Source organism: Lathyrus oleraceus, chromosome 2 (assembly GCF_024323335.1).
Source record: "Lathyrus oleraceus cultivar Zhongwan6 chromosome 2, CAAS_Psat_ZW6_1.0, whole genome shotgun sequence".
NCBI lineage: Eukaryota > Viridiplantae > Streptophyta > Magnoliopsida > Fabales > Fabaceae > Lathyrus > Lathyrus oleraceus.
The window spans coordinates 398998938-399024580 of NC_066580.1; the positions used below are offsets into that span (position 1 = coordinate 398998938).

General features: G+C 41.1%; 1 protein-coding gene across 1 annotated transcript; it reads right to left on the reverse strand.

The window, feature by feature from the left end:
- Positions 1-17248: 17248 nt before the first annotated feature.
- On the reverse strand, positions 17249-18520 carry LOC127123423 (uncharacterized). Its single transcript, XM_051053642.1, has 3 exons — positions 17970-18520; positions 17576-17873; positions 17249-17320 (listed from the first exon to the last, which is right to left on the reverse strand). The coding sequence occupies exons 1-3, from the start codon at positions 18518-18520 to the stop codon at positions 17249-17251; spliced, it is 921 nt and encodes a 306-aa protein (XP_050909599.1).
- Between the last annotated feature and the right edge of the window lie 7123 nt (positions 18521-25643).

Below are 25643 nucleotides of genomic sequence, written 5' to 3' on the forward strand. Positions count from 1 at the left end.
GGCGTCTGTGAAAGAGAAATGGGAGTTGGTGACGCATGCCGACGCGGAAGTCGCCAGTATGTTGAAGGCTATAGAGGAGCGGAAGACAGAATTGACCTCCAAACAAACACGGGTCACTGAGATACGTCAACAAATTGATGCCCTTCAGCGTCAACTTGCCATTTTGGACGGTGAATTGGAGTCCATTACCCAGGAGGAGTCGCGTTTCGTCGATGAAGTGTTAAAACCTGCCCAAGCAACTGTGGAGCAGACCACCAGCGATGCTTTGGAGGTTGCTGACGAGCTTATGAACGTCGAAGGAACGCTTGAAAAACTCAAAGCCCATGCCGACACTTTGGAGCCAATGTCTTTGCACTATAATTTTGAACTTAAATCTTTCCAATCCAAATTCGGCCAGCTTTGACCGTTTCTATCGATTGTACTACATATTTTGTAATATTTAAACAATGGCTTCTTGCCACCTTAATGTTATCTTGACTTTAGCACTGTATACTTTATTTATGTGCCTTTGCCGTTGGTATCTAACATAATTATCTCCAACTTTATTTTTTACATTTGTTTTAGTCTGCCAAAATTTTGACCTCTTGAAGGAGAGGCCTATAAGTTTTCAAGTACTTTCCATTCACTCTTAAAGTTCGCCTGTTTGGTGCCAGCTCTTCAACCTCGTAGGCATTATTAGAAAAAACCTGCAAAATCTTAAACGGCACTTCCCAATTTGGGGACCACTTGCCTAACATTTTATCATTTATGTCCATAGGCAAGGTCACCCTCCAAACCAAATCGTCGACAGCAAACACTTTCCCTTTCACCCTTTTGTTGTAGGCTCAGGCGACTTTCTCTTTTTGTCTTTGTAGAGAGTCTAATGCTAGCATTCTTTATTCGTCTACATTGACTAATTCGTCTGTCATCATGCTCGAGTAATCTTCAGAAGGTATTTCATACTGCCTTTGGGTCCTGACCGCGTGGACCTGAATTTCTACTGGCAGTACTGCGTCATGCCCATAAGTCAGTCGAAATGGGGTTGTTCCAGTCGCTTCCTTTGGTGACGTTCGACATGCCCACAAGGCTTGGTCTAACGTCTTGTGCCAATTCCTTGGCTTCTTTCCAATTTGTTTCTTTATTAGGCTGATGATCACCTTATTAGCAGCTTCGACTTGGCCATTTACCTGTGCGTAATAGGGAGTAGATGTTAGTAGCTTAATTCCCATTTCTTTTGCAAACTCTTGCACTTTTCGACCAGTGAAGACTGACCCCTGGTCGGTTGTAATAGTTTTTGGGATGCCAAATCTGCAAATGATGTAACTCTGGACAAAATCTATCATATTTTCTTGGTTTACATTTTGTAATGCTATGGCTTCGACCCATTTTGTGAAATAGTCGATGCCGACTAACACATACCTTTGTTGTTTCGACGAGGCTGGCTTTATTTCTCCTATAACGTCCAAATCCCATCCTCGAAATGGCCAAGGTTTCACAATTGTGTGTAGCTCACTTGCAGGCACATGTTGTATGCCCCCATGCAATTGGCACTCTTGACAACCTTTAGCAAATTCAATGCAATCCTTCAGCATTGAAGGCCAATAAACTCCTGAATGCATCAAAAGCCATTTCATCTTCAAACCTGCTTGATGTGCCCCACACGCCCCGCTGTGTGTGCTCGACACAGCCACGTACGCCTCACTTTCGCCTAGGCATTTTAATAACACTCCTTCGACTGTCTTTTTGAATAATTTATCATTTACCAAGACGTAGCTAAGGGCCCTATACTTTATCTTTCGATCTGTCGAGCCCACGGGATTACGTAAGTAATCGACTAGCGGTTTACGCCAATCACCCCCTCTCTCGTCGTTGACAGCCAAAATTTCAAAATGATTTTTATTTATTGCCCCTAGCTTCATGATCGCCAGATCTGACGGTGACAACACTGTCGCTCGTACTTTCTCTCTTACTTGGATCTCTTCGTCCGGGTCTTTCGACGTTTTACACCTTGAGGCCTCCTGTGCCAAATTATTTGCTCTTTTGTTTTCTTGCCGTGGTATGTGTTGGAGATTTACTTGTTCAAACCTCTTGAGCAGTCTGATGGTAACCACGAAGTACATGATCAGATTTTCTTTAACACACCTATACTCTTTTGATACTTGTTTAATCACTAACTTCGAATCTCCCATAATTTCGACATTCCTTGCCCCCAATTCCAGCAGTAGTTCAAGTCTGGTGATCAATGACTCGTATTCTGCTTCATTATTGGTGTAAATCCCTTCGATTTTGTATTTGAACTCTGTTGGAATTCCATTTGGAGAAATTATGACTCCTCCTATCTCAGCTCCATGCTTATGCCTTGATCCATCGAAGTATAGCCTCCATGGTGCTAAATCTACGTAATTCTGCGCCATTTCGACCATTGAATGGTCGACCAGAAAGTCTGCTACTACCTGCCCTTTCATCGCTTTCAAGGGTACGTATGTCAGGGAGTATTCTGTTAACGCTAAAGCCCATTTCCCAATTCGACTATGCAAAATTGGTTTAGATAGCATATGTTTAATAATATCAAAATGAGAAGATACGTAAACATCAACAGGCTTAATATATTGCTTTAATTTCGTACAAGAGAAATACAGGCATAGACATAGTTTTTCAATATCAGTATACCTAGTTTCAAGATCATTCAACATTCGACTAAGGTAATACACAGGTCTTTCGACACAATTTTCATCCTCTTGGACTAACATACTTCCTATAGTCGATTGTGAGGCTGCAATATACAATCTCATTGGCCTATGCCTAACATGAGGGGCCAATAATGGAGGCTTAGTCAAATATTCTTTAATTTTGTCGAAAGCCTCTTGGTGTGCATCCTGCCATTTGACCTCTTCATTCTTCAGTCGAAGTAGTGGGGAGAATGCTTTTGTTTTTCCACTTAGATTTGATATGAATCTTCTAAGAAAAATTATTTTTTCCAAAAAAGATTGCAGCTCCTTTTTGGTCGACGGAGGCTTGACGTCCATAATGGCTTTTGTTTTGCTTTGGTTTACTTCAATGCCCTTTTTGTGCACCACAAAACCAAGGAAGTCGCCTGCCTGCACACAAAAAGCGCATTTTAATGGATTCATTTTTAATCCACATTTCCTCATCCTTAGGAAAGCCTTTCGGAGATGGTCGACGTGAGTATGTTGTCCATTTGATTTTATCACAATGTCATCAATGTAGACTTGCATGAAATCCTCAATGAAGTCATGGAACATTGAGTTCATTACCCTCTGGTATGTTGCTCCGGCATTTTTCAGGCCGAATGGCATGACCACCCACTCATATGTCCCTAAGGCTCCTGGACATCAAAACACCGTCTTCGGCACGTCTTCTTCTACAATAAAAATTTGGTTATATCCAGCATAACCATCTAACATGCTTAAATATTCAAAACCAGCGGCCGAATCGACTAGCATCTCAGCCACGGGCATGGCATATTCATCTTTTGGTGTGGCAGCATTCAGATCTCTAAAATCAATGCACACTCTTAAAGACCCATTTTTCTTTATTACTGGCACTGTAACACCCCAAAATTTGCCCTCCTCATTCATTTAGCATTTCATATTGCATTTCATCATGTCAATCAGAATTAGATCCAAGAAACTTTTAAAAAATAAAATAAAAATAAAATAAAATAAAATAAAATAGAATAAAATAAAACGAAAAAAATAAAATAAAATAAAACGAAAAATAAAGAAAAAAATTTTTACAAAAAATAAATAAATAAATAAAAATAATAATAAATAAATAAATAAAATATAATAGAAAAAACTTGGACTTGGACCTCTCTCATTTGAGCCAACAAAACCACAAAAATCAGGTTATAAATTCAGAGTTTCAGTGAAACAAAATTCCATTCTATTCCTGAGGGCTCACAGACTCTTACAGAGATGGTTTGCGTGGTTTTCCCACTTTATTTGTGGGATACCCCCTGGAGGTTCATTCCGATTACCTGTACTGACTCACCTTTCTTTGATGGCATCAGCTTGGGAGATCCCTGGGTTTCTTACTCCTTTAATTGTTGTTACTTCGGATCTTTATCCGTGTGGTACTTTTACCTCTTTTCCGCATTTTATCGCTTTCTTAGCTGGAAGACCTCGATAGGAGGCATTTGTTTTCTTTTGTTTATTTACTTCGGAGCCCCTTGTTGGCACATTTACTTTATACATGTTTGTTTTGTATGTGTTCGTATCCCTGCAGGTAGCGTGGTTCCTTCGTCAAGGACTGCCTTTTTGCCCTTGAGCATCCCAAACCCTAAAACCCAAAGCAACACGTTAACTCCTTCTACTACAGGCGAGTAAGTCTCCAAAGGTCGAGCATCCGGTAGATTGTGTAGTGACGTCGTTCGTCCAAAACCCAATCCATAACCCCATAGTTAGCCGAACTACGTTTTGCTCTGATTCTCAGGCCAGATGAGATACGTAGGCATAAGACGCGATGTCTTAGCGAGCACAATTACCCTTAACCCCTAGGTAGCCGAGCTACGAAGACTCTGATTCTCATACTCAAATGAGATACGTATGCAGTGGATGCGAAATCCGCGCGAGTCATTTTCATTTAACCCCTTTTTTTAGTAAATAACACATTAGATAAACTCACACCCTTTAGTCAAGAACTACAAAAGTGGATCCCGTAGAGTACTACGGATGCGTAGGGGTGCTAATACCTTCCCTTCGCATAACCGACTCCCGAACCCAAGATTTGGTTGCAAGACCCCGTCTTGTCCTTTCCTTTTTCAGGTTTACTTCGAGCGTTTCCTTTCCCTCCTTTGGGATGAATAACGCACGGTGGCGACTCTTCTGTCATTTTCTTTCGCCGGTTGTTTTTTCGCGCACTGTATTTTTCAGGTTGCGACAGCTGGCGACTCTGCTGGGGATTGAAAGAAGTTGACCTCTTGCAGGTCCATCTTCCCTAAGCGAGTCCCTCCTAGCTTGTGTGATTTCTTGTTTATTGGGTGTTCATGCTTTTGTACATTTATTTGCTTACCTACTTGCATGCATCTGTTGTATCTGTTGGATCTGTTTGTTTGTTTGTTGGGATGGGGTGTTCTATGAGAGATAAGCCCATTACCCAGGCTTGAGTGTACACACAGGTTTTAGAGTGGATAATCATGAGGCTTGCGTGGCGTGTTGCTACGTTAAGTCGTTCGTGAAGAACCACACCCAGACGAGGTTTCTTTTGGATATATTATGTCTTACGGGTGTTCCGTAACGGCAGGATATTCCTCTAGAAATCGTCGACTCTGGTGACCATTTCCCGAGAACTCAGTCGAGGCCTCTCCTCCGAGACGTGATTATGTTAGCTCTGGTGGGCGCATTCTCGCTGCTCAATCTGAGGATCCCGAGACTGGGAACTTGCTATTAGGATATCCTGTTGAGGGGAGTCAATGGAGGTCTTTTGTCCCGTAATAATACCAAACCTTCAGTGGTAAACGTATTATTCGCGACTGAAGGGATGAAGCTGACGAACTTCTGTTCTTAGAACCTACCAGTGAGGGGCGGGCTAAATTCAGGAAACCTTAACCTCCAACCAACCCGGTTTTCTGGAGCAGAGTTTTGGTCTTGTATTATATTCCTCAGTGAATTTCTCTCCAGGCAGTGCAACCTGACAGATGTTCAAGCGAATCCATCAATTCTGATTGTCATGCCTTTGCATTGCATAACATCATCTGCATATTTGCATCCAACATCTCATGCTTATTCATTTGCAGGGTATTCCCTTTCAAAACGGGGGTGCCTTAAAACTGAACAAGCAGTGCATCGCATACCATGCATATTAACCCTTGTCTGTTTTGCAGGTGTCACCGCAGTGTCTAATGTTTGTTCCCTGTATCAGGCAGTTATTGGTCCCAAGCGAGTCCACAGGTACCCGACAAAGGAAAATCGTCCACAGCTAGCGATGGACCAAGTACAGAAAGAGCTGGCTGATATGCGTGAAAGGATGGATCAGTTCATGACATTGATGACTGGTATGGCAGAAGGCCAGGAAAAGCTGAGGGAATTGGTTGAGCAACCGAGACCCGATCCGGAGGTGGAGATACCAAATGCTGAGGGAAACCCTGGTAACCCTGGGAACGTTGATAACCCTGTGAACACTAGTAACGCGGGTAACGCAAATGCTGATGGAAACCCGGGTAATGTTGGCAACACAGGGAATGCTGGAAATGGTATTGGCGGAAGGTACAATGTGAATCAAGGAATTCGGATTAACGGGCGTCCCGTTACTGAAGATTATCAGTATGATCAATTTTCTTTGCATGACGAGGCCCTCGAGACCACTTGCCGTATGGATGAGCTTGCTGAGAAGCTCAAATCTTTGGAGTCTCAAAATTCCTTAGGCTTTGATGTCACAAATCTTGGTCTGGTGCAGGGAGTAAGGATTCCTCACAAGTTCAAACCCCCTACTTTTGAGAAATACAACGGGGCTTCTTGCCCACGCACTCATCTCCAATCTTATCTGGGAAGGTTGGGAGCTCACACGGAAGATGAAAAGCTGTGGATGTACTATTTTGAAGACAGTCTAACTGGAGCTTCTCGTGAATGGTATTCTCATTTGTCTCCTACTACCATCAAGAGCTGGAAAGACTTGGCAGAGGCTTTTGTCAAGCAATATCAATACAACTTGGACATGGCTCCAAATCGGACCTTGTTGCAAGGTATGTCTCAGACTGCCAAGGAAACCTTTAGAGAGTATGCTCAGCGTTGGAGACAGATTGCTGCGTCCGTCCAACCCCCTATGTCTGAAAGGGAGATGGCGGACATGTTCATGAACACTCTTCAAGGAAATTATATTGAGAGATTGGCTGCTTGCCCGTCAATCAGCTTTGTAGAGATAGTAATTGCTGGAGAAAGAATCGAGAGTTTGTTGAAGATGGGCCGAATTCAAGACAATAGTGCTTCCAACTCATCAGGTCCCAAGAGACCGTTTGCTGGCAACGGTCAGCGAAGAAAAGAAGGCGAGGCAAGCGTTGTGTATGCCAGCAGAGGCAGGGGTAGAGGACGCCCTAATTATTATCAAGATCAAGTGGCCGCAGTCACTATTCCAACACCTGTTCCTCAACCGCAATATCATCTGCAACAACAACCCAGGTACAACAATCAACAACAAGGAGGTAATCCGGGTCAGCAGAGACACTATCAACAACGTCCAAGGCAGACGGACCGGGTCATCGAGCCAATCCCAATGCCTTATTCAGTATTACTTCCCAAGCTGATTGACATGAATCTGGTTACATTGAGAACTCTGGCCCCACCAATCGATCCCAATAATTTGCCTAGAGGTTATGATGTCAACGCCAGATGTGCTTTTCACTCCAACGCACCTGGCCATACTACAGATAATTGCAAGGCTCTCCAGTTAAAGGTACAAGATTTGAGAGATGCCCAGGCTATCAATTTTGCTCAGGTGCCTAATGTTATCCAGAACCCGATGCCGGCTCACGGCGGGCAGAGGATTAATGTTGTTAATAGTGGGGAAACTTTGAATTTGGTTTCTGATGTGACTAAGGTGAAGACTTTGCTATCGGTGGTTAAAGACCGACTTCTGAAAGGACAGATTTTCCCGGGCTGTGGGGAAGAATGCAGAAATTGTCAAGCTGCTGAAAACGGATGTGACAGTTTGAGAAGGGGTATTCAACAACTGATAGATGAAGGTTGTCTTCAGTTCGATCAGGCCCGTCCAGTGAAGAATGATGTATCGACGGTGACGTTTTATTTCACTCCTGAAGAAATATATGTTCCCGAGAGACTCGCTCCGACAACAATATATTTCCCAGAAAGTACGGAACCAGCAGCGGTGAACATCGAAAGTTCAGCACCAGTTGCAATTTACTCTGACAACCCTCAACCGACTTTGGTTGGTCCGATCACCATCACAATACCAGGACCCGTTCCGTATGAGAAAGACAGTGCTATCCCGTGGCACTATGGAGCTGATATCTACTGCCAGGGGCGGAAAGTTAACGAAGAAGACATTGACATTGGTAGCTCCGCTGTAGACAATGTTGGAGGAATTAGTGGCTTCGCTCGCAGTGGACGCCTATTTGCACCATCAACATTACGCGCGAATACTGAAGCCGAGGCAGCTGCCAAGGCTAAAGGGAAACAGATGGCCGCCGAAGAGGTTACTACTGAGGAAGATCCTCCTAAGACCGCATTCGAGAAGGAAGTGGATGAGTTTATGAGGATTATCAAGAAAAGTGACTACAAGGTAGTCGACCAGCTAAATCAAACACCCTCAAAGATCTCCATTCTCTCACTATTGCTGTGCTCTGAGGCGCACAGAGCAGCCTTGTTGAAAGTACTGAATATGGCCTATGTCCCACAGGAGATAATTGTTAACCAGCTGGAGTCGGTAGTTTCCAATGTAAACGCTAGCCGGGGGCTAGGTTTCACCGATAATGACCTGACATCTGAGGGCAAGAATCACAACAAAGCCTTGCATATCACAATGGAGTGCAAAGGGGTGATGTTTTCCCATGTTTTGGTTGATACAGGATCTTCTCTGAATGTTCTTCCAAAGAAAGCCTTAATGAAGTTGGATTGCGATGACACCATCCTGAGGCCAAGTAACTTAGTTGTGAGGGCTTTTGATGGCTCTAAGAGAGCTGTCTTTGGCGAAGTTGAGTTGCCAGTTAAGATTGGACCGCAGGTGTTCAAGAGCACCTTTTATGTGATGGATATCCAGCCTACCTACAGTTGTCTGCTAGGTCGGCCTTGGATTCATGTTGCCGGTGCTGTTACTTCTACCCTCCACCAGAAGCTCAAATATGAACTAGAAGGTCAGGTCGTCACTGTCTGTGGTGAAGAGGATATTTTTGTTAGCCACCTGTCTACATTTAAGTATGTAGAGATGGACGGCGAGATGCACGAGATGCTGTGTCAGGGCTTCGAAGCCATAAACATCAATGAGGTCGCGCCCGAAGCTGTCTTTTCACCTGAGTCTGAGAAGGTCGGGACTTCTATCTCTTCATACAAGCAAGCTGTCAAAGTGGTTAAAGCTGGTAATGCCCAAGGCTGGGGCAAATTTGTGGAGCCAGTCATCAAAGAAGACAAGTTTGGATTGGGGTATGCTCCGGGATCTCAGAAGAATGAAACCGGTACTCTCTCCAGCGGGGGTTTGGTTTCTCCCCACATCGTCAATGTTGCAGACGAAGACAAGGCTGACAGCGACTGTGACTTAGATAGCTGGATTCGCCCGTGTGTCCCGGGAGAAAAGCTCGACAATTGGTCGTCTGAAAAAACCGTCCGGGTTACTCTACTGAAAGAGTGATTTTTATTGTTTTCCTTTATTACATGCATAATAAAGTCTTACACTTTTCCCAAGGTGTAACGGCTCATTTGTAGGGCCATCCATTTAGTTACATTTCGCAATTATTTTTATCATCAATAAAGGAAGGCTTTTGCAAACAATTTTGTGTTCTCTTTCTTTCAGTTTTTTCTACTTTTACAAAAAAAATGGCAATGTTTCTTTTTTCGTTTTTTCTTTCTTTCCAAAAAAAAAATCTCTCATTCTAAGGTAAAGCATGATCCTCCATCATGCAGAGCGGACCACCCGGATCTCACTACTAACGACACTGCTATGGCCAAGTATGACTTCGACAATCCTATCTATTAAGCCGAAGAAGGGGTTGAGGAAGATTGTGAATTGCCTGAAGGGTTAGCCAGATGGTTGAAACAGGAGGACCGAGCTATCAGGAGGTGATTGAGACCGTCAACATCGGTACCGCAGACGACAAGAAAGAGATCAAGATCGGGGCAAGTCTACAGGCTGAGAGGAAAGACCGTTGATCATGTACTTGACTGTGTTAGAAAGGTCAATGGGTTGTGTGCTCGGTCAGCATGACGAGTCCGGTCGAAAAGAGCATGCAATATACTACCTTAGCAAAAGTTTACCGACTATGAACAAAGATACTCATTGCTCGAGAAAACTTGCCGCGCTTTGGCATGGGCTGCTCGCCGACTAAGACAGTATATGTTGACTCACACGACTCTATTGATATCAAAAATGGATCCAGTCAAGTATATTTTTGAAAAGCCAGCACTTACCGGAAAGGTTACTAGGCGACAAATGATACTGACAGAGTATGACATCCAATACACTTCACAAAAAGCCATCAAGGGAAGTGTCTTGTCAGACTATCTTGCAGAGCAACCGATTGATGTTTACCAACCTATGAGGTTTGACTTTCCTGATGAGGACATCATGTTTCTCAAATCGAAAGATTGAGAGGAACCACTCCCGGAGGAGGGGCCTGACCCTGAATCCAAATGGGTTATGATGTTTGATGGGGCGGTCCACGTCAATGGTCGCGGAGTTGGTGTAGTGTTGATCACACCGGAAGGGGGTTCATATGCCATTTGGTGCCAAAATAACTTTTCCCTGCACCAACAATGAAGCCGAATACGAAGCTTGTATCCTAAGACTTGAGGAAGCCGTCAATATACAGATTAAAACCCTGGATGTATACGGGGATTCAGCTTTGGTCATCAATCAAACCAACGGGAAAAGGTGCTATGCTGGAACTACGTACCCAGAATTGACGTATCTCGGTCAGAGACGAATGAAGAAAGCATTTGGTCAGAAAGTGCGCCCTCGGGGGTATCAAGTCGGTGAATTGGTACTCAAAAGATTTCTTCCTCCCAACACAGATCACAGGGGCAAATGGACACCGAACTATGAGGGTCCGTACGGGGTTAAAAGGATATTCTGTGGCGGAGCTTTGATGCTAACAACCATGGATGGCGAAGGATTCCCGTCCCCTATTAACTCAGACACAGTTAAAAAAATACTTCGCATAAAATAGACCCGCTGGACGATAAAAAGAATAGTCCAGGCAAAAAAAGGGCATCCCGACGAACCAAAAAAAAGGAATAAAGAGGTTCGGGCAAAAATTAGGGATATAAAAAAAGAGTACACCCGGTGAGTCGAAAACCCAAAAGGGCGGCTCAGGCAAAAATGGGTATCCCGGTGGATTGAAAACCCGAAAAGGGGGCGATCCAGGCAAAAGTTAGGGAATAAGCGAATGACTGTGATCTGAGTTCATTAGTGTTATATCACCGTTTCATTCAATCCGGAAATCTTCAAAGGTTAAAGATCGACTAATCTTCCACTTCAGAAAGCAAGATGAGCAGAGCGTCTTGAGGACATACGAGCCATAGCAGAGTCGAAACTCGGTGGGACCCCGTATCCCCATTGCCATTAGGATAGTTCTCTTTTTATAGAGATCACCTCTTTTCAGGGATCAGCTTCCTGATACCCTTGCCTATTCCTGGCACAAATTTTCTCCCCAGTAAGAGTCGAATAATTCAGTTAAAGAGCCTCTTTATTTTTCATTTATCAATTTGTTTGCAAAAATGTCCGAATTTTTGATAAAACATATTGCATATGAACATAATGGTGGCTTTTGCAGATGATTTGCACAGGAAAACATTTAAAATTGCTTTGAATGTGCTTAATCCCGGACGGTGAATTCAAACCGAGTAATTCCCCCGAGGCATACGTGTATTTTTGGTTGCAGGTCACAGGAACCGGATGCCAAGTCATGAATCCTCATCCCCAAGCGATTGACAAAGTCTCTCCTCAGCAGAGCATGTTCCCCAACAGAGTTGACAGTATCCAGACTATATATCCCCAGCGGAGTTGACAGTGTCAGACTGTATCTTCCTAGCAACAGCGGAGTGGTTGCATAACCAACAGATGAGAGGGTGGTGTTCCCAGTGTTCATCTCATTCCCTAGCAGATTATTTTTAACAGATTTGTTAATCCCCAGCTTGAGGGCGATTAGCAAGTTCATATCCCCAGCAAAGGTTGTTTCCTACGACATTTCCCCAGGAAGTGTTTTCCCCACAGACTCTCCTCACAGAGCCTCGCCGAACAAAGTTTCCATAGTTGATACTCCCCCCGCAAGGTCAACTTTTCAAGCAGCCAATTTATTTTTGGTGGCTCATTGGTCCCGGCAGACGGATCATTCCCCACAGAGCATTCAAGGATTGATACAGCGATCTGTTCCCTACCGGAGTTTGCTTCCCCAAGCAGAATTCTTTTTACACCATGCATAACATTTGCATTTGCATGCATATCATATCAAGCATGCACATAAGCTGATAAACAGGTTCTTCCAAGCAGACTGAAGAATTACTTTACAACCAAGGTCATGAGATCCAGCCAGAGGATCAAGCGTGAGTGATCCAGCCTGAGGGTCGTTTTGAAGATTCAGCCTGAGAATCGTTTTCCAGTGATCCAGCCTGAGGGTCATTTCGAAGATTCAGCCTGAGAATCATGTTCCAGTGATCCGGCCTGAGGTTCATTTTGAAGATTCAGCCTGAGAATCGTGTTCCAGTGATCCAGCCTGAGGGTCATTTCGAAGATTCAGCCTGAGAATCGTGTTCCAGTGTTCCAGCCTGAGAATCGTGTTCCAGTGTTCCAGCCTGAGGGTCATTTCGAAGATTCAGCCTGAGAATCGTGTTCCAGTAAGCCAGCCTAAGGCTCAATTTGAAGATTCCCCAGTGAAGTCGCCTACAAGCTTTATTTCCCCAGCAAGCCCAAGTCTAATTGAGGAGTCGTTACAACATGTTCTAGCCCGAAGAATATGTACGAAGCCCAAAAGTGGAATATTCTCGAAGTTGCATATCTAATATGAAGGTTGGGTGTAGATTTCAAAAGAGGGTCAACCAGCGCATGCCTCAGATGCGGGATCCTAATGATGGGAATTTATCATCAAAACAATCCAGATCTAGCCAGAAGATCGAAGTAGATTCAGCCAGAGAATCGAAACAAAGGAGATCTAGCCAGAAGATCGAAGAAGATCTAGCCAGAAGATCGAAGTCAGGTCTAGCCCGAAGACCGGAAATAGATTCAGCCAGAGAATCGAAACAATTCAGATCTAGCAAAAAGATCGAAGTAGATTCAGCCAGAGAATCAAAGGAAATAGATTCAGCCAGAGAATCGAAACGAAGGAGATCTAGCCAGAAGATCGAAGAAGATCTAGCCAGAAGATCAAAATCGTATCCAGCCCGAGGATCAAAATTAATATCCAACCAGAGGACAAAATTGAGTATAGGTTCAGCCAGAGGATCGAAACTCCAGATTAAGCCAGAAGACTGATTCAGATCCAGCCAGAGGATCGGAAGAAAAATAAACAGCGCGGTGTATTTCCGCGTTTTTGTGGTGTTCTCGGAGCGTAAATTTTCGGTCTGTCTTTGGTATTCAATCACAGCTCACCCCGTTTGTCTAATAAGCTGTTCGCTTTCATCCTACTCGGGTTAGCTGATGATTGAATAGGGGCAGCTGTAACACCCCAAAATTTGCCCTCCTCATTCATTTAGCATTTCATATTGCATTTCATCATGTCAATCAGAATTAGATCCAAGAAACTTTAAAAAAAAAAATAATAATAATAATAATAATAATAATAATAATAATCTTTTACAAAAAAATAATAATAATAATAATTAAAAAAATATATATATAATAGAAAAAACTTGGACTTGGACCTCTCTCATTTGAGCCCACAAAACCACAAAAATCAGGTTATAAATTCAGAGTTTCAGTGAAACAAAATTCCATTCTATTCCTATTACCCTGTCTGGGAAAAAGATAGTGAGAGAAGAACCCTGGGGAAAAAGGAAGAGAAGCAAAATACTCTGAGGTTTCCTTGAAACAAAACCCTTGACAAAACCTGGAGAGAAACCTGACAGAGAACTCAGAGCAACCCCCAGGCAGCTCTGAAAAATTCAATATGACTCACACACTTTCATCTCACGCAAACCCTAACATTGCCTTGCAAACCCAGCCGTGCCATTTGATTTCAACCGGTCTCTCCCATCAGGTTTGCCTCATTCCCATGATTTTATGCTCTTAATTTGGATCATCTGAATGTATGAGGTATGATGGATGAATTTCATTATGTTTTTGCCCACGGGTTTAATTATGCATGAATGGGTGAAACCTATGCCTTGAATGTTTAATCACATGATTTCTGAAATGTATGCCACAGGGTTTGAGGTTTCTGAAACCATACTGTTATCCATGAAAAAAATGCTTATTGTGTTTCACTAACCCTTTTGTTGAGTTTTTGTGAGGGCTCACAGACTCTTGCATAGATGGTTTGCGTGGTTTTCCCACTTTATTTGTGGGATACCCCCTGGAGGTTCATTTCGATTACCTGTACAGACTCACCTTTCTTTGATGGCATCAGCTTGGGAGATCCCTGGGTTTCTTACTCCTTTAATTGCTGTTACTTCGGATCTTTATCCGTGTGGTACTTTTACCTCTTTTCCGCATTTTATCGCTTTCTTAGCTGGAAGACCTCGATAGGAGCCATTTGTTTTCTTTTGTTTATTTACTTCTGAGCCCCTTGTTAACACATTTACTTTATACATGTTTGTTTTGTATGTGTTCGTATCCATGCAGGTAGCGCGGTTCCTTCGTCAAGGACTGCCTTTTTGCCCTTGAGCATCCCAAACCCTAAAACCCAAAGCAACACGTTAACTCCTTCGACTACAAGCGAGTAAGTCTCCAAAGGTCGAGCATCCGGTAGATTGCGTAGTGACGTCGTTCGTCCAAAACCCAATCCATAACCCCATAGTTAGCCGAACTACGTTTTGCTCTGATTCTCAGGCCAGATGAGATACGTAGGCATAAGACGCGATGTCTTAGCGAGCACAATTACCCTTAACCCCTAGGTAGCCGAGCTACGAAGACTCTGATTCTCATACTCAGATGAGATACGTATGCAGTGGATGCGACATCCGCGCGAGTCATTTTCATTTAACCCTTTTTTTTTAGTAAATAACACATTAGATAAACCCACACCCTTTAGACAAGAACTACAAAAGTGGATCCCGTAGAGTACTACGGATGCGTAGGGGTGCTAATACCTTTCCTTCGCATAACCGACTCCCGAACCCAAGATTTGGTTACAAGACCCCGTCTTGTCCTTTCCTTTTTCAGGTTTACTTCGAGCGTTTCCTTTCCCTCCTTTGGGATGAATAACGCACGGTGGCGACTCTTCTGTCATTTTCTTTCGCCGGTTGTTTTTTCGCGCACTGTATTTTTCAGGTTGCGACAGGCACAATATTGGCCAACCATTCGACATACCTTGCAGTTTGGATGAACTTGCTTTTTAAGAATCTTTCTACGTCTGTTTTTATCTTCGCCATAATCTCTGGGGCGAAACGCCTGGGCGTTTGTTTCACTGGCTTTCTTCCAGTTTTTATGGGCAACTTTAACTCGACCAAATCTCTACTCAAACCAGGCATTTCATTATAATCCCAAGCAAAACAATCTCTAAATTCTTTGAGTATGGATATTACCTCAGACTTTAGTTTGTTGTCGATGTTGGCGCTTATATATGTTGGCCTTCTTTCGCCATTTTCGCCAAGGTCGACTTCTTTCAAGGGGTCTTTTGGTCGGATTCTCTCTAGTGCCTTTGGGTCTTTTTCGAACCCCAAAGGTTCACTGTCGTAAATGCAATCCAGACGCTGCATGTCGAAGTCCCCTTTGGCCAAAGTTGGTTTGTCTGGGGGTTCTGGCCCCATAGCCATATGTCCTCCTTTATTCAACGCATAGGCCTCAACAACCATGTTTTCTTCAGCCTCTATGGCCGACTTTATTTTGTTTTCGGCAACGTATGCCGAAATCCTTCTTAAAGCTTCTAACTCAGACATCATCACTGGCATCCCCCCAGCCTGTCGGTCGGATACCCGTGTATGGTGGATCATCTAGGCGTTCCACATCCCAAATGAAGCCGTGAGTCTCATGTAGAGTTAGAGAGACGAAAGCTTCACTTAGATTAGCATGAACATCCTCAGCTGGGAAGCAAGGAGAGATGTTGGCCAGCTTTCTTTCAAACTCCTTCTTGCCGACATTATTCACATCGGCCATAAAATATCCTTGGTCGGCCTCGATGTTTTAGGCTACCCCATCCTCTCTCCAAATCACCAGTCTTTGGTGTGCTGAAGAGGGCACAACTCCGACGCCATGTAGCCACTCTCTGCCAAGTAGCAAGTTGTAACTTGGCCTTGCGTCTATCACCATAAATAGTGTCGGTCTGGTCACAGAACCTACTGTAATATTCACCATGATTACTCCTATGGTGCTTTTCGTATTCCCTCCATAGTCCGACAAAACCACGTTATTAGACCTGATGTCGGTGTCATACTTGCCAATCTTCCTCAGAATATGGTGTGGCATAATGTTGACCGTGGCACCACAGTCGACCAAAATTTTATTGACGGTTACGCCTTCCACCTTTGCCCTGATCAGTAGTGGTTTCAGATGGTTTTTCATGTTCATCATTGGTCTTTCAAACACTGCCTCTTGGCTTTCAGCAGCACCATCATTCAGCATAAAATAACATCTTAGTTGATGCAAAGCCATTTCTTCAGCTTCATCATTATCCCCTGACCCTTCGAATTCAGTCACACATTTGTATTATTGTGGTAGGATTGACACCATGTTGACCAGGATGTCGAGGCTTGCTTCAGATTCTGAATTGAAGTCGTCAGTCACTTCATCAGAACATTTTTCTGCTGGTCGACGGACGTACTCTCTTATCCGTTCCTTCGCCGCTGTGTCGACTTTCACAACCATTTTCTTCCCAGCATTTGCCTCACTGGTCATGCCTCTTGCAGCGTCTCTTTCAACCTGTTTACGCCTCTGAAATCGTCTCCATTGAGTCCTCGTCATGGGATTCTTTCCGAAATAGTTTTTAGAGATATGAGTCCTCTTTTCAGACTTAAATTCACGCTGGTAGTTAACTGCTAGACCTCCTCTAGCCTCAGCAGCAAACCCTTGTGGGGCATCTTGTCTTTCCTGAGGCCTAATCCAAGTACCTCTAGGAGCACTGGCCGACGGCACGTAGCTCTTGGGCCTCATTGAGTTACTTCCCACAACCTTCTTTGAGCCTCTTTCATTCTGGTAACCCCAGGTTGGCACATTCCTTTTGCTCTTACCCAGCTGTAGCCTCTGGAAATTCTCTGTTGCTATTTTGTCAGTGACAGCTCCACACCTTGGGCACAGGCGCACCTGTGAACCCTTATTTTTGCAGCGGTACAGAAAATCCACCAAGTCCTCATCAGCCCTTGGGTAAACTTCAGCTATCTCGACATTTGGGCTTTCCCCAGTTTGTTTCAGCATGTTGGCCTCATCATATTCGCTGATCTCGACCATTTTGATCTCGACTGGTTCCACGAACAGGGCTTCCTCCTAGTGAAGAGGATCAGTGTCGATCTTCATCCTGCGGCCAGCAAATTTCAGCTTGCCTTCTTGAATCGCTTTTTGAACCAAATCCCTGAAAAGGTAACAATTAGAGGTGTTATGACTAAGATAGTTGTGATATTTACAAAACCCTCTTTTTTGTCTTTGTTCCAACGGTGGTATTTTAGTACCAGGCGGCACTACCATCTGTCCATCTTTGACTAATAAGTCAAAAATTTCCTCACACTTCGACACGTCGAAAGTGTAAGTTTTCGAAGGGAATTTTGGGTTGTTTTCAACAGGATTCTTGCCTTGCGCATGCAGCAATGAGCGACACTCATAGGCGGACCCCTGGCTTTAGTTCAACCACGTCGATTTCTAATTCGGTCGATGAAGCATAATCTGCCTCACGTATTGGGTCTGTCGCGTCGTATTCGAAAAACGCTACCTTTTCTTTCTTAGACTTATTGTGCCTAATTTTTTCTAGCCTCAGTCGTTCTAGATGTCGGACTCTATCAGCCAGTTGTGACATACTTTTCACAAAAGTTGGATCTATTTTCTTCCTAATGGAATAATCTAATCCTCCTGCGGCCATTTGAACTAGTTCATGTTCTGGCACTTGTGTGAAACACCTAGCCTTTAAAGACCTAAAACGATTCAGATAATCATCTATGCTCTCAGCGAACCTTCTCTTAATACTAGACAATTCCGCCAAACTAATTTTGGAGTGTCCTTCGTAAAACTGTTCATGGAACTTCTTTTCTAGTTTAGCCCATGAGTCGATGGAACTTGGGGCCAACGAAGTAAACCATGTGAAGGCTGCCTTGGTTAGAGAGGAAGGGAAGTTTTTTACTCTTAAGCATTCATTATGAGCTAGATCCCCTGACTCTGTTAAGTATCTGGCGACGTGCGCTATTGTCGATTCACCAGACTCTCCCCCAAATTTTGGGTACTTAGGTACTTTCATCCCCCTGGGTGCCTCGCTTTGGAGAATGAATTCAGCTAACGGGGACACGTATAATGGCCTTTGTAATGTAGCACTCATGCCATTTCTAGCCATAATCCTTTTGACAATAGTTGTCAAATTATTTTCCACCGCTAAGTCTTCTTGTCGGTGTTGATCAACGATTTGATCAGCATCCTGCTGTCGGTTGACCATTACCACCTGGTTACGTCCCACCACTCCTGATTCGACACCTTGATGTTGGAGGGGTCTAATGATTTGTCCTTCGTGGACTGTCTCCTCCTCTGCTGCCCCTATCTCTATCTGCATAGGAACAGTCAGTCTAATCATTGGCGTTATCTGTCGGGACGGTGCCCCCAGAAATTTGCACAAACGTGTCAATTGGTTCGCCACCTGCCTATTCGTTCCAGAAGATTCTTGTATTAGTGGATTGAAGACTGTGCCCATCTGGTTAGTCAACATGTTAACCAACTCATGGTTACTATCGTCCATCTGTTGTCTCAACATCGCTACTGAAGTGTTCGACAGCGGCATGGTTCTGTTCTGAGTAGTGCTCCTTAAGTTGCCCCCTTGTGTTGTTCCTTGCAAGGGAGGATTTGTTTCTGAAAACAGTGTTGCACTGGATGTCGACTGATATCCTGGCATTAAGGAATACGGCATTCCATAAAGCGGATCTGTGGTGCCAAAGCGAGGCACATAAGGTCTGAACGTCGTTATCGTTGATCCTGAACCCCCGGTGAAGGCTGAGGAATTGATGTTCCAACCGCACCCGTAGTCGACATGGTTAGGGCTGCATTTGTCATCGGCGGCAAAGTGACAACCTGTGAAACTACTGTTTCCGTATTGGATAAAGTCTCTCGTGGAACTTCATCAGTGTTAGTTTCCGACATCTTCACACTACTTCGTGGCTTATTATATAACTTGCCACTTCTAAGTTTCATGTAATTTCGCAACTGCTCTAGCACCGTCCCACCAGGTATGCCATTTTGTTTATTGTGGAAATTGGTAAACAACCGCTGGTCCTCCCTGGTCTTAGAACAAAGGGTTACTTGCAGGATCGACCAGTTGATCCTAGGACATGTGTTAGTGCAAGTGAGACTTGTTCAAACTTTCGACGAAATGACTTTGTGAGGAACGGCTCCCAACAAAGTGTCGAACAAGTGTAGGGTTTTTCCACACGAATGGTTTTAGACAATGTTATCGCCTGTAGGTGACTCGTGACCGACAACTCTATAACATTCAAAAGATGTATACTACGAACACGCTTTTGGTAAACTCTATGATCATGATAGAGTCAGTGTCGACAGCGTAAACGACAACGTAAAATGATAACTCAAAAACAAAAGAAATTAAGATAAAATGTTCAACGGGAACAATGGAAAAGTAGGGAAGTTGCATTGAAATAAATATGGTGATTCACGTACATAACACTCTCAGAGAAACTCTTGCTTCCTCGCGCTGGGAATGAGAAGTTTTCTTGCAAGTGATTTCGTAGTACAAAGTGAACACCCCTTAGCCCCTTGTGGGATACTCCTATTTATACTAAACTAGAACAAGCTAACTTCTTGGAAACTATCAAATGTTATGACCCACAATCTGTATAACCGCCGCACCCATGTCTTGCTAACTGCTCCACGTTATGGCGCTTTTATTTCTTTTGGAACTGCTATTTTGTTTAACATTTCAAATTTCTCCCGCCCAGACGTCAGGGCGAAGCTGTCTTCTGCACATTTGATTAGAATTCTTTAAGTCCCAAAACCTCGTGTTGGTCGACATAATGGCCTGCCGACGGAGTCGTCTTTCCCTGTCGGCCTCGTCCTTTATTTTTCTTGCTTGCTTTCAACATCTTTCTACCTTTTGGTAGGGTATGATCCCTACATTCATAGGGCTTTTTCATTACTTGTGCTTTCAACCTGCCTTAGGAATATTTCGTGGTAACACCATGACTCAAAGCATCCCTTTTTCCCTCTTGTAGTTGCTCCACCTATGTATACAAGTAGGAAAAAAATCATTGTTATTAGTTTTGTCAACAATAATCATCGGATTTAGGTAAAGTTAAAACTTAATTGTCCATTGTCTCCCGTCATTGACCGTTGGTGAGAGAACTTTACTGAAGAGGCAAGAGCATGAGAAACGGCATTTTCAGAGCGCATTAGACAATAGGAAGACGAAGTTATCGTAACTTGTTTTGCATTTATATATGTAGCAAATTTTGGAATTATATATATATTTAATCGGGTAGTTATTTTATCTGAATATTTACTTAACAAATTAATGCAAAAAACTCAACAATTTTTTTAAATACCCCAGTTATACTGGAATTCTATTATTTACGGAGTTTTTTTGCACATATCGGAATTTTAAAATTTCTAGACTGCAATATCAAAATATACCGAAATTTATGAAATTTATGATATTTTGACATAACAAAAACAAAATTGTCGATATTAATGGTGAGATTCTCGACTTTTTTTGTTCAATTTTAAAAATTTCCGAAATACTTTTAAAATTTCCGGTAAGATTATATAGATAAAAACACATAACAAGGGAGATGTCAGGTATAATATTGTGGTGGTAGGGTAAAATCTTTAATATATATATATATATATATATATATATATATATATATATATATATATATATATATATATATATATATATATATATATATATATATATATATATATATATATATATATATATATATATAACCGATAATGTAAAAAGAAATTATATTGTCAGTTAATAACCCTTAATTTATTTAAAATATTAGACTTTTTTTAATCACTTAAAAAATAATACTATAGATATTTGTGTATTGACAATTATATAAAGAGAGCGAGGTCACGCTCAACCTGAATACTAATTTATTTATACTCTTATTCACACATTTTATATCTGCTTACTTTAATGAGGAATTACACGTATCTAGATTGATGTTTGTTTTGCGAATTTTTACTTATCTATTATTAAAAGAAATTATGAATTCTTTATAGATATGGATCAAATTATCATCCATAAGCAAACATAAATATGTTCAACGTTTCAAATTCGCAAATATCAATTATTAGCTAGATTGTGCGGCACCCTTACTTTGACAAAACCATTAGCTAGATTGTGCGGCACCCTTACTTTGACAAAACCGAGCCTAAAGTGCATCATCATTAAATATCTCTAAGTCGATTATTAACCTTAGAAGATAATTGTATCATAACTCGTTAGATTGAGAAAGTGCCACATGATCCCAAAACCCTGTCGACATTGAGCTTACGTATCGAAATCGCTTACATTTAGAAAGTACAATACTCTAAGCCCTTAACCCCGTCGACATTAAGATTTTTTGTGCCATGGACATAATAAAATAATTGTGTCTTCATAGTCTTTACAAGTGTTTTCCTCTAACAATTTCTATCGTAAAATAATTATGCTTCTCAAAATAATGTTGTATCACTTACGGTAAGTAATATAATTTTTAAGAAAATTAATATTTTTTATTTAAAAAAAAATAGTGATACAAGTTTGTTATTTATTTAGTGTTTATATATATATATATATATATATATATATATATATATATATATATATATATATATATATATATATATATATATATATATATATATATATTATATATATATATATATATATATATATATATATATATATATATATATATATATATATATTTAACTAACAAGCCCACATATATTATTCTTCAATATTTGACTTCACTTATTTTCTAATGCCTCCTTGAAGATCCTTGTTTGTTAGTTTGGCAACCCTTCAGTCACATTCAAAGCATATCTACCAAGACCATTATAATGGTATTTTTAAGATGATATAATCTCTCTCCTTATTTTATCACAAGGAAAATGATAATTAGAGGCTTGCGTAATCATTCCATCACTACCACTAGTATCCATAGTAGGAACTTCTGCCTCAAACTGAGTCTTCCCCCCATAGTTTATGAAATCTTCATCTCCGTCTATTTACTCTTCCTCCTCTTAAAGGACTTAATAAAAGTAATATATTTATGACTAGTAAACTTTGATCCTCAAAGTTTCACTTCCTATAGCTCATAACCCTTACAACCTCTTGGAAAGCCATTGAAGACACAAATCACAATCTTACCATCCAAGTTGAATTAGCTTGATCATCAATAAGCAAAGCATTGAAGACCTTAAAAATAGAGTATTCTACATGTTTCCTAATCTAAACCTCCATAAGTGTCCAAATGTTTATTCATGTGTATGAAAATCTCTTAACCAATTAATTCGCTTCAGCACAAGCCTTACCCCAATAACTTAATAATAAGTCACTGGTTAAAGGTGACCTTATCCCTTGTCTCCTCCAGAAGTCGTTATAGTGCTCTAAAACAACCTTTAGGAATTTACCATACCTTGACCTCCAATACGATAACTTGTTCACGTCATGAAAGTATTCACTAGTAGATGATGAATGAACAAGAATAAAATTCTATTCCACAAGGGATAGATGTTGGGATAACTTGTCCAACTTCTTACACAAGATCAAAAACAGTTTAACAACAATAATGAATCAATGCAGAAAGCTGTAAAAACACAAGAGATTGGTAACTCATTTCGGTGAAACTACACCTACGTCTGGGGGACACTCTACTCAATAAAGGAAATTCACTACTTGGAATTATTACACTTAGTCTTACAAGAACGAATAAACCCTATGTTGTTCAAAGCTTATTCCTAATCCTAGTGACTTTATATTTAATGACTCCCCCTAAATATGAGAACCTACTTACTTTCTTCTCAATCACATAATTGTGATTTGTGTTTATAATTCAAGAAAAAATATTGAAATTACAACTCAACTAAGATAAATCTTCTATGCCAAGTTACTAAAACATAGAGATGTATAACAATTATATTCTTCAGTAATCCTATTAGCGCATTAGCTTGGATTACAAGTAACAAAGACTCAAACCCTAGCACAAAGGACCTAGTTCTTATGCACCAAAACTCTTTGACAAATAATAAGAATGAGTCTCCTTATATAGCAATGTCTTATGGGATTTTTTCTCCTTGCGGATTTGCATTTAATTCCTCTAGAAAATAGTTGAATCAATTGGATATGATTTACTCCTAAAATCTATCCAAAAAGGCATGATTTATTTATATTTCAAATTTAAATCACATTTAAATCTGATTTGAATATATCTAGCTCTCAAACAAATCAACCAAACAGTGCTAAAAATACTGCATCAAATATGATTAGAAAACCAATAAGAAAATGCGCAATAAACAACATTCAACATAGTGTGTTGTAAAGGCCAAATGTTGAACAACACATTTTGGAACATCGAGTCCAGCATGTTACACTAGTGCATCCAAACAAACTCTTCTCTTTGACTTGTAGATCTTCTATTATGGAGATAATCTTGGATAGGCGGGCTCTGAACAAATTGAAACTACCATTTGTCTGTTTCCAAAAGACCAGATGTTGCAGCCCAAAAGACCAGAACCAACTTGAGTAAACTCTATGTTGTCAAGCATAAAACAGCTAAGTATCAAAAACATACTTAGACAAATAGCAAAAACAGAAGAATATCCATCATCAGAGCATACAGTAACAGTAGTAGAAGCAACTATTCACAAGTGTTTTTAGTAAACAATCACGAGATTGAAATTCTTTGAGATTAACTCGAAAACTCTCGGGATCGGTTTCGTGCGAAAACTTTTACTATGACATAAGTGTAAGATGTAACTACAAATGTCTGGTTGCAGACAATATGAAAGTAGGCTTTAAAGACAATAAAGCTTAAATTAAAGTAAACAGAACTTGAAATAAATAACAGTAAATGACAAGAATAAAAAGTGTTTCAATTAAGGAAATATAAAAGGTACAAAGAAAAAGGGCCCCAACTCACATAATTGCTCACAAATGGTTTCGTTTTTTGGCTTGGGTACTCCAATTCTATAGAAAGTGTATGTGAAAATTTAGGACCATTATTACAATACATGAGTCTGTTATATATACTAAACTAAGAATAACTTCATTCGACATTTTACATCCACAAAAATTAACACATCATTCGAATACATGCAACTCTTGTTCTAACATCTTTCCACGCCATCAAGGCCTTGGAACTGCTGAAACCATTATCCCATGGTCTCTAAGTCCTTAGAGACTAGTAACTGCTTGCTCTTCGAAGGTATTTACTGAATTCCCTGAGTCTCTTCCATCTTTGGTTTCCTCAATCTTCTAAGTATTCTGAGTCTGTCGGAAGGCCCTTCCTCGACATGGTGTCGAGTAGTTACTCAGGTCTATTTCTGAGACTCCTTTAAACTAATTCTAAAGATATGATCTTGATATTCTTCCAAACTATATCTCAAGATGTCATCCGAGAAGCTCCAGTCGATGTGTCATCACTATCGACTGATATCCATCAATGCTAACTCCTAGCACTTCATAACATGCATCATTGACTTGATTTTTCCTACTAAGTAGAAAATCTCAAGTCAACAGATGCCCCCCGAAAAGGCCACTTTTGATCATGATAGAAATAAATAAAGGTGACATTTTTGTAGCTCTTCGACCCTGTTCACTCTGTACACATCATTTCAATGGAACATCATGGTAATTAATTATTATTGTGGCTGTTATAGGCACTTTACACAAAAATGTCATGTCACATACGTGTGTGCAAATCCATGATGACCATCTCATATTTCCTAGGAGATTTAAATAAAAATGAAATCACTAAAACACTCCCAATTCCATTTCATCTTTCAAGATGACTTTTATGGCACCATTTGGCGACTCAGGCATGCCACGTGGCTAAAATCACTTGGGGGGAAACTGAACCATTTTTCCTTTGGGTATTTAACGTGTTGCCTTCAACAATTTTTTCTCACTTAAATCTTTATGAAACTAAAGCACAAAAAATAAAATAAAAACCCTACCTTTCCTTCCTCAAGTTCCTTTCTGTAACTTCATTCATCACAATGCAGCTCCCAACCCAGTGTCACCCAGCTTTCGCTGTTGGGATTGACTTACCTTTATATGTCAACGACCACACTTATGTTCCTGAAACTCCCATGGATGATGAAGGAAGGAATTTATGGTATTGCTCTGCTCTCATTCCATATGTTCTTGCTGGTAGAGTGCATGCATTCATGGGACCATTACCCGAGTATATCAAGAAATCTCAGGTGGTGAAAGACTTCTTCCCCACTTATCCTAAATGTAAACCATTGGTATTCATTGACAAACCTTTCAACTTTAATTTCTTCAAGAATTGTGTTTTTCTCTCTTCTCCTCCAATTAAGGATGTTAAATATATGAAATGGATGGACATGGTTGAAAAAAATAATAGACACTTTTGGAGGAATTTAGGCATTTTTTATCTAATCCAACCGTCAAGAGTGGGTCCCTTATACAACTCTCACATGCTCATATTTTCCATGTGCTTCTAGGA

What these genes read in the sequence shown, in the direction of transcription:
- LOC127123423 (XM_051053642.1), bottom strand. Translation starts at nt 18,520, where the DNA reads ATGATTAGACTGACTGTTCCTATGCAGATAGAGATAGGGGCAGCAGAG. An exon ending in GAAAAGAAGTTCCATGAACA is followed by an intron (nt 17,874 to 17,969) that starts GTTTTACGAAGG and finishes GAATCGTTTTAG; the next exon opens with GTCTTTAAAGGCTAGGTGTT. An exon ending in TGGTTGAACTAAAGCCAGGG is followed by an intron (nt 17,321 to 17,575) that starts GTCCGCCTATGA and finishes TTACCTTTTCAG; the next exon opens with GGATTTGGTTCAAAAAGCGA.